Source organism: Lathamus discolor, chromosome 7 (genome assembly GCF_037157495.1).
Source record: "Lathamus discolor isolate bLatDis1 chromosome 7, bLatDis1.hap1, whole genome shotgun sequence".
Taxonomy (NCBI): domain Eukaryota; kingdom Metazoa; phylum Chordata; class Aves; order Psittaciformes; family Psittacidae; genus Lathamus; species Lathamus discolor.
In genome coordinates this window covers 15,008,628-15,019,849 of record NC_088890.1, presented here as the reverse complement: position 1 = coordinate 15,019,849, position 11,222 = coordinate 15,008,628, and the positions used below count along the sequence as shown (strand labels likewise).

Here is an 11,222-nt window from a genome sequence, read left to right as displayed (position 1 = left end):
TCTAGGAAGGCAAGTCATTCATATGGGCTGTATTTCATAATCCCAGGCTATCAAACTTATTGTGCGATTTCCACCTTTCTCAGTGGCAGCAAAAGCATGTTCCAGGTGGCTATTGCAAGGCATGATACACTGTACCTCTTTTGGGGAAGCATGTTACATGCCTTCAATAGGAGAGACTTAATTAGACATAAGAAGCTTTAATTCTGTTCTCAATTCTGCCACAAATCCAGTGTATAACCACTGACAAGTAACTTACTTTCTTTGTATTTATCTTCAAAAAAAGAGGAAAATAATAGCTTTTCTCTAAAAGTCATTTATCCACTTAGAATATTTCAGCAATTGTTTTTACTGTGCCTTTCTACAGCACATACCAAACTAAATAAATAACAGTTATGGGTCAACATTGTACAAATAGTAAATTAAAATGATCTTCTCTGATGACACTGTTGAATACATACGCACAGAAATGGTAGAAATAGCAAAGGTAATTTCAAAATTTTATCAAAAAATCAAAACAATGGAAAAATTGTAGGAATGAAGCACTCATTAGGGCAAGCAGAGTCTCACTGTTCAGCTGTCCAAACATAAAGCAGAAAATCTCTAATTTGCTTATCACTGAGTACAATGACCACTACGATCCCAGCTGTCATCAAATACATAATTGAAAGTGAATTAAAGCAGAGAAATCAAACTAAAAAAGATGGGGCCAGATCTTCCCACCACTGACTTCAATGGAATTACCTGACTAAATACTCCCGCTTACTCCAGCAAACCAAAAGGTGATAATTATTACTCTGAACAGCTTCATACTGCTGATGGTATCTTTCCCATAAACTAGAAAGCTTATGAACAATGACCTAAATTAGTACAACACACTTCTTTTCTTGCTTTTCTGTCTATATAAAAATTAGATGTACATTGTTAGCCTAATATTTACAAAGCACAACAATGAATTCAGTAGCTGGGTCAGCAGCATTTCATCTGCATGACACCCATTTGCATCGCTGCATTTTAGTCTGATTCGATGCATCTTAAGTCACAAAATGATGTAATGAGGAACAGACTGGCTATAGTCTGGCTCCATCTCTTACTGTTCTATTTCTGAAGACTAATGACAAAAAACTGTAACAGGCAAATAAGAAAAACAGTATGAAATGCATCTACAATAATATGAAACAATTATGTGTCAGAAAACGTAACCACTTGGGAATTCAGTCTGTTAAGGAACTGGACATTTAATTATTATAATCATTCTAAACAAGAACTAATTGAAACTGAAGATTCACTTTTCTCTAGAATTTTACTTATGAATTTTAAGAACGTTACCTATTATAATATGACCACAGCTATGAAAATCCAAACAAATTACTCTCTTTCCAGAAAGCCTCCTTATGCAGTGCAAGCATGTTCTCTTTTTTTGTTTTGAGGCATCTGAATGAATGTTTCTAGCTAATGGCTAAATTCTTTTTGATATCTAGATTCAAAGAGGCAAGGAATATGTATACTTTTCTATTCCCCTAGAGAATGGATTTATTTTAGGACAAGAAAAAACTATATCTACTTTCAAATTTTGTCTCTTCCTTGTGCTTTCCTGCCATCACATATGAAAGTAAAAGCCAAACTACCTAGAATCATCTAAAGAAATAAATCTAATTGCACAAATACAACCAAAGTATGCCCTACAGTAATTGCTACTGATTTATAAGTTCCATATTTTCACCTTCATACAACCTTGATAGCTACTAAATCACAGTTGAAAATACACCAAGACATAATTTACTAGCACTGTCCTGTCAACTCACTTAGCACTGAGATCAGCTTTGTATTTTTATTTTATACTGTATGTGAGAAGTACCTCAGATAATCCGTAGAATCATTTGGGTTGGAAAAGACCTTTAAGATCATCTGCATCAGTTCTAACATAAGCATTTTTTTTTTTTATATGACCCCCTAGGTTACATTCATGATCTAAACCCATTTAAAACAAGTTTACATATCTTAGTGTCTTTAAGAAAGTCTTATCCTTGAGGCACCACAAAAGTTCAGGTGTGTGCTTCCACGAATTTCTGTCACGTGTCAGATCCTTGGGAATCCAAGGTGCATTTCTTGTAGAACCAGATCTCTTTGTTTTTCCCTTGTGAAATCAAAATGTACCATTCTGTGTAGCAAAATCCAGTTCAGGAACTTTAGCCGCTGCTGAAAGGAGAAATATTGTCCTTCTTGCTGACTAATTTTGCAAGTTCAAAGAATTAAGTCAACAGCATCATGACAAAAAAGGTCTCTGTGTAACAGCCAAGCAGCAGTTGCACATGCCATTGTTCTGGTAGTGACCCACAGGTTTATTCTTCGCTACCGTGTTACCTATAAAAGAAGAGGAAAAAGTTACCTACACAGAATGGACCAAACAAAGGATGATAACACATGCTTTGTTGCTGCAAAGGAACTGTACACACAAATGCATCGTGAATTAACTTGCCCCAGCCGTATGTATATACCTTGCAGAGAAACAGAAGATACATGTAGATGCTATTCAATAGTATAAGGGAGATTTGCAGAAAAAGAAATAGCTGTTCGCTATTAAATTTGCCACCAATTTGCCATGGCAATCTCCACTTTATTTTGTTTATCACAATTTTCAGCACCAGTGTGTACCACTTACATCCCAAAAGACCACTTATGCAAACTGTTACCCATTCACGGTGGTCCATCTTACAGAGGGGACCTAGGGATCAGACAGAACAGGGTATGCGGGGCAAGAATTGTTCTTGCAGAAGAAGCTAGTCCCAGATAGACTTCTCCCGTGGGACCCTGCAGTGTCTTCCCCTTATGCACACTCAGTCAGGTGCTTCAGGGATGTATGTTCAAGCCCTAATATATACACACTGCATGAACCCAGGGGGTTTGGCTACATGGTGAGGAGTGGTCATGTCAGATTTCCCGTCCTAGACATGGCTGATAACAGGCAGCCTGCAAGGAGGAAAGCTTTGTCAGGTCTGCTCTGTAGTGTCTAGATGTGTTACAAAATTAAACAGACACTCGGCACAGATGTTTTTATCACCCTCTCTGAGGTAACTGATGTAAGATACAAGCTCTTCAGCTTTTTATATTTTAACTGACTCACTCAGCTAACTATTCATCTAAATACTGAGGAGCATCATGAGTCTCCTGTGCTTCAGATACTTCACGTTACTCCAATATTTTCACAAAATGAAAAGAAAGAGGACTTCAAATTGACTAAATAGCATTTCCTCTTTCAGTGCATAATTAACCTGTGGAAGTAACCGTCCCAACCAGCACTGATCCCAGGGTCTTAGAAAGCTTTAAAATGCATTAGAAATTTAAATAGTAATGAGATTATCTTCGGTACGTAACAGAAAAAAGGATAACATGGAATGGATCTCAACTCATGTTTTAGACATAAGCCAACTATTAAACTGGAAGAATTTCATGTACGAAATGTTTTCTATAATCGTCCACAAGGGGTTTACTGTGTTTTTCTGATTGAAATATCCCAGCACTGAGATACACAGGCTGCTGTACAGTTTGGACTACTGTTCCGACAGTTCATACAGTCCTATGTGTAAAGTTTTAATAACGCACGCACTTAGTACATATTTTGTTGATTGAGCTGAGTTTGGAATCATCTTTGGTTCATTTTTAAATGGAAATTTTCTTTGCATTCTATTTTCTATTTTCCTTCCAGTTCAGTATTGCCTGTACCACAAGCATCTGTTCAGAATCTGAAGTTACCATTACTCATTATATTTGTGCAACAACTATATCTTAGTAGACAGAGAAAACCACCCATAAGACAGAAAAAATACCTACAGAAGAAATATGGGTGCCAGGACAGATTCTGTAGCTGTCTGCTAGACAGCTGTCTAGCAAGTAGCTATCTACATGTAAGATTGTTACCCCGGGCTTCCTTAAAGTACAGGAGAGAGAAAGAACTACTCATGGGAACACTCCTGTGGATGGGCAGTCATGCTGAGAAATCACCCTTTTCTCCTCATGTGACTTTAGAGCATCCTAAATAACTTAGCTTGGATGGAAAATGCCTGCAGCTGGGCACAATAAATCCCACCCATAAAACCTTGGACAGATCATGTCCTTTCTCACTTGGACCAATAAAGAAGACAAACTTCATTACTTCAGATAGATTCTCAAGAGGTTCACTACTAGAAGCTAATTATAGGAGTAAACTCACTGATAGTATGACAAGTCCTCAGCCTTTAGAAATGTCACTACTACTGAAGATACAGCTATGTTAAATCTCAGCCTCCTAAAAGTAACTTTTCATGGTTTGCTTACTATCAACCTACGTAAATGCATGGACAAAGCTATTAGGGGTCAAAACTACCATATTTAAAAGCATGAAGGTAATTATTTCCCTGAAGTATATGCACATAAAACACATACAGCAGACAATGGAAGAATTTCTAGTAAAGAATAATTAAAAAGGGAGGGACTGAGACACCTTTTTAAGGGATCTGCCCTTTAAGGAAGTCTGCCTGTTCCCTTTCCTAACATGGCCAATTACTAATTAAAGGTTATGAACCTCTTGTGTCATTTCAATGTAATATTCAACCACTAACTTTGTTAGTCATATCTATATTTATACTATTACATTACTCCAAGACACCCATGAGAATCAGGATCTCCCTTACACTGTTACTAACCATATTCAAAAAAAAAAACCAGTCCTACCTCTAACAGGTCCTAATGAAAAATCTAAAACACGGGGCATTAAAAGAAAAACAAAACCATGCAAGGAAAATGAACAGTTTTCATGCCAGTAATACAGTAGCATGATGCGCATCTAAGCACAAGTGCCAGATGTTTCCTTATCTTTTCAATTAAATGCCCCTGAAAGAAATCTCCTATAGTAATAAAAATTAATGTAAAATACATTAATCTGCATCGCAGCAAAGGAGAGGAAGAGTTGAATGAAACAACATTTGCACTCATATTGCTATACTTTGCCCTCTGTTAGACCCACACACACTCACTGGAGTTGATGAATTTGCACAGAGCTAATTGCAGGCAGGATGATTTGTCCCACTCTAGCTTTATAAGACATCCCTAAACTCATCAGAATGCATTAACATATCCAGTAGTTCGCTGGTTGCAATATTTGTCATGGATAATAAAATAAATGATCCATGCCAAATTTGCCCTTCTATTAGTAAACTCACACTGACTCAGGATGCCTCTTTTCAGTGTTTAAGAGAAAGAGTCATGAACACAGGGCTGTATGACTTGTGTGGGCAGTTGACTTCAATGAACTAAAAGGCAACTCTTCTCAAGCCTTCAGCCACCAATGCCAACATAAAATTTATTCTTCATCCCTCTAGTATCTATTGAAGGCATCAAGGATATTTAACCCTCACTTACTCTTTTCCAATAAGGTCCAGCTCTCTTCTGGTATGTCCAGAGATGAAGTTGTCTTATTCAACATCTAGACATCTAGAATTCCTGATTCACCAGTCTTACCTTTCAGTGTGATGCTACAACACTACATCTTACCTCTATGTGAATAGTTCGAAGTCATTGCCCATGAAAAGAATGTAAAGGCTGAGGGTAATCTAGATCTTGCAACATGCCAGTTAACTACACTGATTCTAGAGTGTTCAGGTCAACTTTCAGGTGGAGTATCCATCACAGGAGAACAGCAGTACCTAGGCACACTATAGATTACATCTTCGGCATTTGATAGATAACACTGATTTACAATAACTCCTCCAATCTTAGAAACAGGAATACAGTTTTCAGAGCGGTTGGTTTGGTCAGCTTTTTTCAGCAAGCCTGCCACTGTGCAATGTCTGTAAAAGGTCTTTAGACTACCCATATACACCCCAGCTGCCAAAACCATCCGATTTTCTCTGTTTCTTCCAAAAATAAGCAATTTTCATTCCTTAGAACAACTTTTATTAAACAACATTTGGTGTCTGCATTCACTTATTAACTCAGACTGTAACCTAATCAACACCACTCATTTCTAACAAGAAGAGGCTGTAAAGGGAAAAGCTAATGGTCTTTCCTTGTTATTGCCTGATAAAGACTTCTGTTTTATGATATATTTCAATATGCAGTTTGCTATGACTTGTTGAACTTCAGTGCACTGAGCTCACTTTAGATTTTTAAGCAGACAGAGGACATGATATTTTCTCTTTGCTCTTCACTAATTAAGAAATAGACTGGCATAGCAAAGGGTTTTTTTGAAGAAATAGGCCATCTACAGGGTGGCCTGTAACTAGAAATGATCTAAACCAGACTGATTTCCAGAGGTGCTAAATCCCATAGTTCCCACTGATGTTCGGCGCAAATTCTCAGTAACTCCCAAGACAGGCTGCTGCTTTCAAAAGGCAAAAGGGCTTTCCAGTAGCACAGGATTCTAACTTCAGACAATGCTGATAAAGACCTTGGATGCATATACACTGCCTGCAAATTAAAGAGTTGATCCCAGAACACAATTATCCCTCTAGCCCTAGTCACAATGTAATAGCTTCTTTGCTCACTAAAGACTGAATTAGGGCTTGATTCAGTTTGTCTCCAACACCCAGTAACTTCACTAGGCTGACAGCAAAGTGGAAGTTCTGATGCAACATTTCCCTCTCTGAGAACCATTGAGGAGCCTAGTGCTGGTGCTCACACCCACAGTTGTGATGCAATAAGCGCTCTCAGCAGACTGCCACCTTTAAATATAGGTGATCTCTGTACTTGCCTTTGTGGTTTTGACTTTATTTCCACTGCTGCAAGACCAGCCTGAATAGTCTGGTAGTACTTTACAGTCCTCTCCATCCAAACAGGGGTTCATATGACACCACCACTTCTGCAGGACAATGGAAGCTAGAAAAAGAAATATGAAAGAGAAACAGAACCTGTTTCAGAACATAATCTGTTTTTAATTACTGTTAGTTTCAGTAAGGAGGCTATCTATGCAGTGTTCAATTGTTTGATTTCAAAAGGCAGAACCACCAGTTACTGTTTTAATAGTTAATCACACTGACTGCAGTTGAGCTAAAAAGGGGGTACACGCAAGCACACAGAAGGGTAAATTCTATATGCCAATGGTGAAGACAGGCAAGCACCACCAGAGACTGACTCCAGCATTTGAACTGATCTCTGGAATCAGTTGCCATCTCAACTGACTCAACTGACTACAAAGATGACCTGCCTCCTTCATTTATATGCTTCAGTCAAGTACCTGCTATAAGGCAGAGTGAAACTAAAGCTTCTTGTTTAACCTGGATATGCATATGCAAGACTGGATGAAAAAATGCTAGTTTCTTCCTTCACTGGGTGAGAAAATAGAATTGCACAGAGATGTGAGCATGTGAAGCCTGTCAGTAAATAGTGAAGATAAGAATATGGAAACCACTGGAAAGCACTAGATTATTAACTAAAAATCTACTTGCAATTACACTGCCAGTTTTGCAGTTTCGTTTGGAACACTACCATAATACACCTTAACTGTGCAAATGTATTAATTTTCAAATCCTTAAGCCAGTTTCTGTTAATAACACTTTGGTTGTTATTTCTACAAATGTAGTCATGACTTCATAACACTGCTGTTAACAACAGATATACTTTCCCACAAACAGCTGCAAACATCTGCATGAATTTCTGCTTTGCATTGCTCATGAGATTCCTCAAATCACAGAAAATTACTATGAAATATATCAGTTCACAATCTATCATAATCTAAATTGGATTTCAAAATAAAATATGGCTTAAAATCTTGATTTAGTTCGTGTGCATTGTGCTACTATGCACACAAAATATTGAATTACATGCTTTAAAAGCTACCACATCCAAAAGAGATGAACAAAAATAATTTAGTCTACTGCTTATAAAGCACTTATTTTCCTTTTAATTTCAAGGTAGATTCATACTTCTGCAACCTTTCAATTAGGGTGACAAGCAGGCAAGCTGACATCAAGATATTGCTGAAATGTTCATTCAATTACTTTTGTTTTACACTTTCACCCTAAGCCTATGTGAAAAGCACTATGAAAAATATACTTCTGGAACGCCAGTTTGGCTTGTCTAAACTGTTCTTTCAATCTCATAAATGTATAAAATAAATTTATAACTCCTTTCACCGACCATTTGGTTCTTAGATCCTTGATGCTGATTGACCGTTGGCAAAACGAGTGAAACTTGACTGCGCTTCCTAGGAGGTGAGGGATCATTTCCACTCCAGATCTATGGGCTAGTCACCCATTTTATTTCTGCTACTTTCTATATTTTTTTTCCATTTCTATAGCACATTTATTTCAGGCAAACAAGAGCAAGCCTAGAAGGACAGATTCAAGAAGACCAAGGGCATGTGCAGAGGTCCGTCAGCAAGCAGAAGAGCCTAGCAGCAAGCTACCTGTATCTTCAGAGCTCTGCTTCAAAGCCAGCAAGTGCTCCTGGGAGGCCCAGCTACTGCATTACAGGAGGCCCAGCTACTGCATTACACAGCTCTGCACAGTGCTGTTGTGAGTGTGAATGTGGTGACATGCTGAGGCTTCACCTGCACTCTGACATGTGAGCACGCTTTCATGTATTTAGTGCTACCTTAAAAATAAATGTTCAGCTTCAGACCTTGAAAACTACCTCTTGCTTCCCTGTCTCCCACAAGGACCTAGAACCCACTAATTCTTACATCTGTTTCATGTCCAATTTCTTTGTGGTTATAATGTCCAATCTGCTGATCTGTATGTCCTAATGGGCTGTAGTTATTTGTGTAGAACATACTCCTGAGACTAGTCCATTAAAATTCTCCATCAAAGCCATTAGGCTCATCTTCAGAGCTAGAGTTCTTTAACTGTCATTGTCCCTGTGCAACTCCCTGGAGGATATAAGAGTTTCCTTCTTTTTTCAGATAGAGGCACTCTCAGAGAGGTTTAAACTGATGACTTTTCTAAGAAATGAGAGCAGCTATGTCACTCTCATACACAACCACCCACACGAAGGGAGACTGCTTTAGTTTGACATTAGCCAGCTGATTTGCTGGAAAGCAGCCAGAAACCCTTCGAGAAATAAATCTTCTGCTGACAGCACTCACTAGATAACGTGACACCATGGAAAGAGTAGGTTCATAGAGAGTAAGGTGTCAATACATCATCTCATCTTGCCTCATGCAATTCACTGGTTGTGCACCCAATTGTGTTTGGCTACGCCCAATCTGGAAAAGGTGAAGAAAGAAACTTCTCCCACTGCAATTTTTTTGACAGTTAGACCATTTCAGCATGAAACGTACCACCTTAGTTTTCTGCCTCTTCCCACCTTTTTTATCATACTTTCTACTCTTACACTACAGCACCTGTTAGTAATCATAATTTTCTCCCTGTGAAGGTATTAAACGTGCTGCAATCCAATAACTTTTCAATATTCTGCCTGATAAGCTGAGCTGATTGAACTTCTTCAGTTTCACACCACGATTCATTTATCTTTATTAATGCAGACATTTCAAACAGGTTCCACTTCCTATGAGTAGGACTATGCCTCTAGACTGCCTTGTGCTTGTCATCAATTATTCCTTTGCCCCACCAGATGAAGCCCTAGCATACTTTTTTGTTAGCGGAGATTCTATGTTTGCTTTCATGCCACTGTTGAAAATGTTGCAGCATGTCAGGTGCAGAGCTAAGCATTGTGAAATCCCAGTAGATATGGGCCATTTGACTACCATTTCCTACTGATGACACTAGGGGGAGAAGTATTTCTGAAGTTATGCTACACTGAGCAATGCACACAATGGCACATCATTCAAAATCAAATAGCTTAGAAAAAAAATAATTAAATCCCCAAATGTATTTAGTAAACAAACCTTTCATTAAGTAAATTTTACATTATCTTCCACAGCAACTTGGAAGACCTGGGCTTAAATATTTTAAACCCAAAACTATCTGTATTGAGTCTCACAAACTCCTCAGAAAATTAAATCAGTTGGGTCTGACAAATCTCTTTTCAGAAAGCTACATAAAGTTTTGTGGTCTTTACTCCAGGAATTCCTTTCTTATTGGATACAACATCAGCTTCTCACTTACCCACAAAGGACTGAGATCAGCCTTAGTTGTGCCTAAGTATCTAGAAGATGCTGCCTACCCTCTCAAAACTGACACAGTACTAGTGCTCTTCTAGAACACCCCCAAGTATTCTGAAATACATTTTGAATTACAACAACTGACCAGAGACCTACAAGCCAGCTTGTCAGGACTTCAAGTTCAGAATGGGGAAAAAGTTTCATACTAGTAGATGTTGCTTAGCACCCTCTTCAGTTACCAATAAGTAAGAAAATTCCTCTCCAATCTGTTACTTACCAAAAGAGCTATGATATTGATATGCCTGAACAATGTCAATATTTCATGCATTATGGGCCAATAATTTCTTTTTTAAGGATTTCTGTGTGTTCTGCTTGAACAAGTAAATTCATACCATCTTTAGTCTGGACAAATACAGATGTCTTTCCTACTCCACTGGGTTAAGCTTTCTTCCAGAAAAAAAATTCAGTACACTGTGCATTCTACTGTCTGTTTCCCTTTATTCTTTGAATACTGACATGGCATTAGCATGGTTCCCAAGTATCCTGAGAACCATTCAAAAACAGTGGGAAATAAATCTTCTCAGCTATTTCTTCTTTTATCTATTTCTTATGTATTGGATTTTTATGTTCTTGTTTCTACATGCTCTCTTCCTTTCAGTCTGTAACACAGATGGGCTTTCAGTCAAAATTGTCTTTTTCCTTCATTGCAGCTCTTTGGCACTACAGAAAATTCTTAAACAATTCTTCAGTTCTATTCACATTTTCTTCCAATCTGTATGATTCCTCCTCATAAATTCTAGGACTAATAGAATTGCCTGGATGGAAGATGATTTGGCTAGTGATGGTTTACTTACAGGCATTTAATGCACTTAGCTAAGATAGCTGCTCTACAGACACAAGTTATTAATGTTTTATCTCCTTGGCAGTAGCTGTTAGACAAGCTGGAGGTACTTACTCAAGGATGTTTATTTCCATAAAGAAAACGGGTATAAACAAAATCACATGACTACTTTCAATGTAATTTACTCATTGAGAGAAAAGTGGGTTGACCTTTGCTAAACAAAATTTTCTATAGCTGCAATCAAATAACTATTGCTACAACTCAAAGCAGGGTATAGAGGCTGTGCAGTATGTCCTCTCTGCATATTTAAATGCTTTTTTGTGCATGCTTTTTTTTTTTCCTGAGTGT

At 37.9% G+C, this 11,222-nt stretch overlaps 1 protein-coding gene across 3 annotated transcripts in view; it reads right to left on the bottom strand.

Annotated features, from left to right (window-relative positions):
• Positions 1 to 297: 297 nt before the first annotated feature.
• The window catches only part of TAFA4 (TAFA chemokine like family member 4), a 79,526-nt gene continuing 68,601 nt past the window's right edge, over positions 298 to 11,222 (bottom strand). For 2 of the 3 annotated variants that reach the window (XM_065687148.1, XM_065687149.1), the window contains 2 exons: positions 6,725 to 6,849; positions 298 to 2,361 (listed from right to left, as the gene is read on the bottom strand). In XM_065687148.1, the coding sequence (XP_065543220.1) occupies positions 2,350 to 2,361; positions 6,725 to 6,849 (137 nt within the window). In that variant the 3' untranslated portion in view covers positions 298 to 2,349. Of the gene's footprint in view, positions 2,362 to 6,697; positions 6,850 to 11,222 lie in introns of those variants that run through there. The other variant, XM_065687147.1, reaches the window with a different exon arrangement.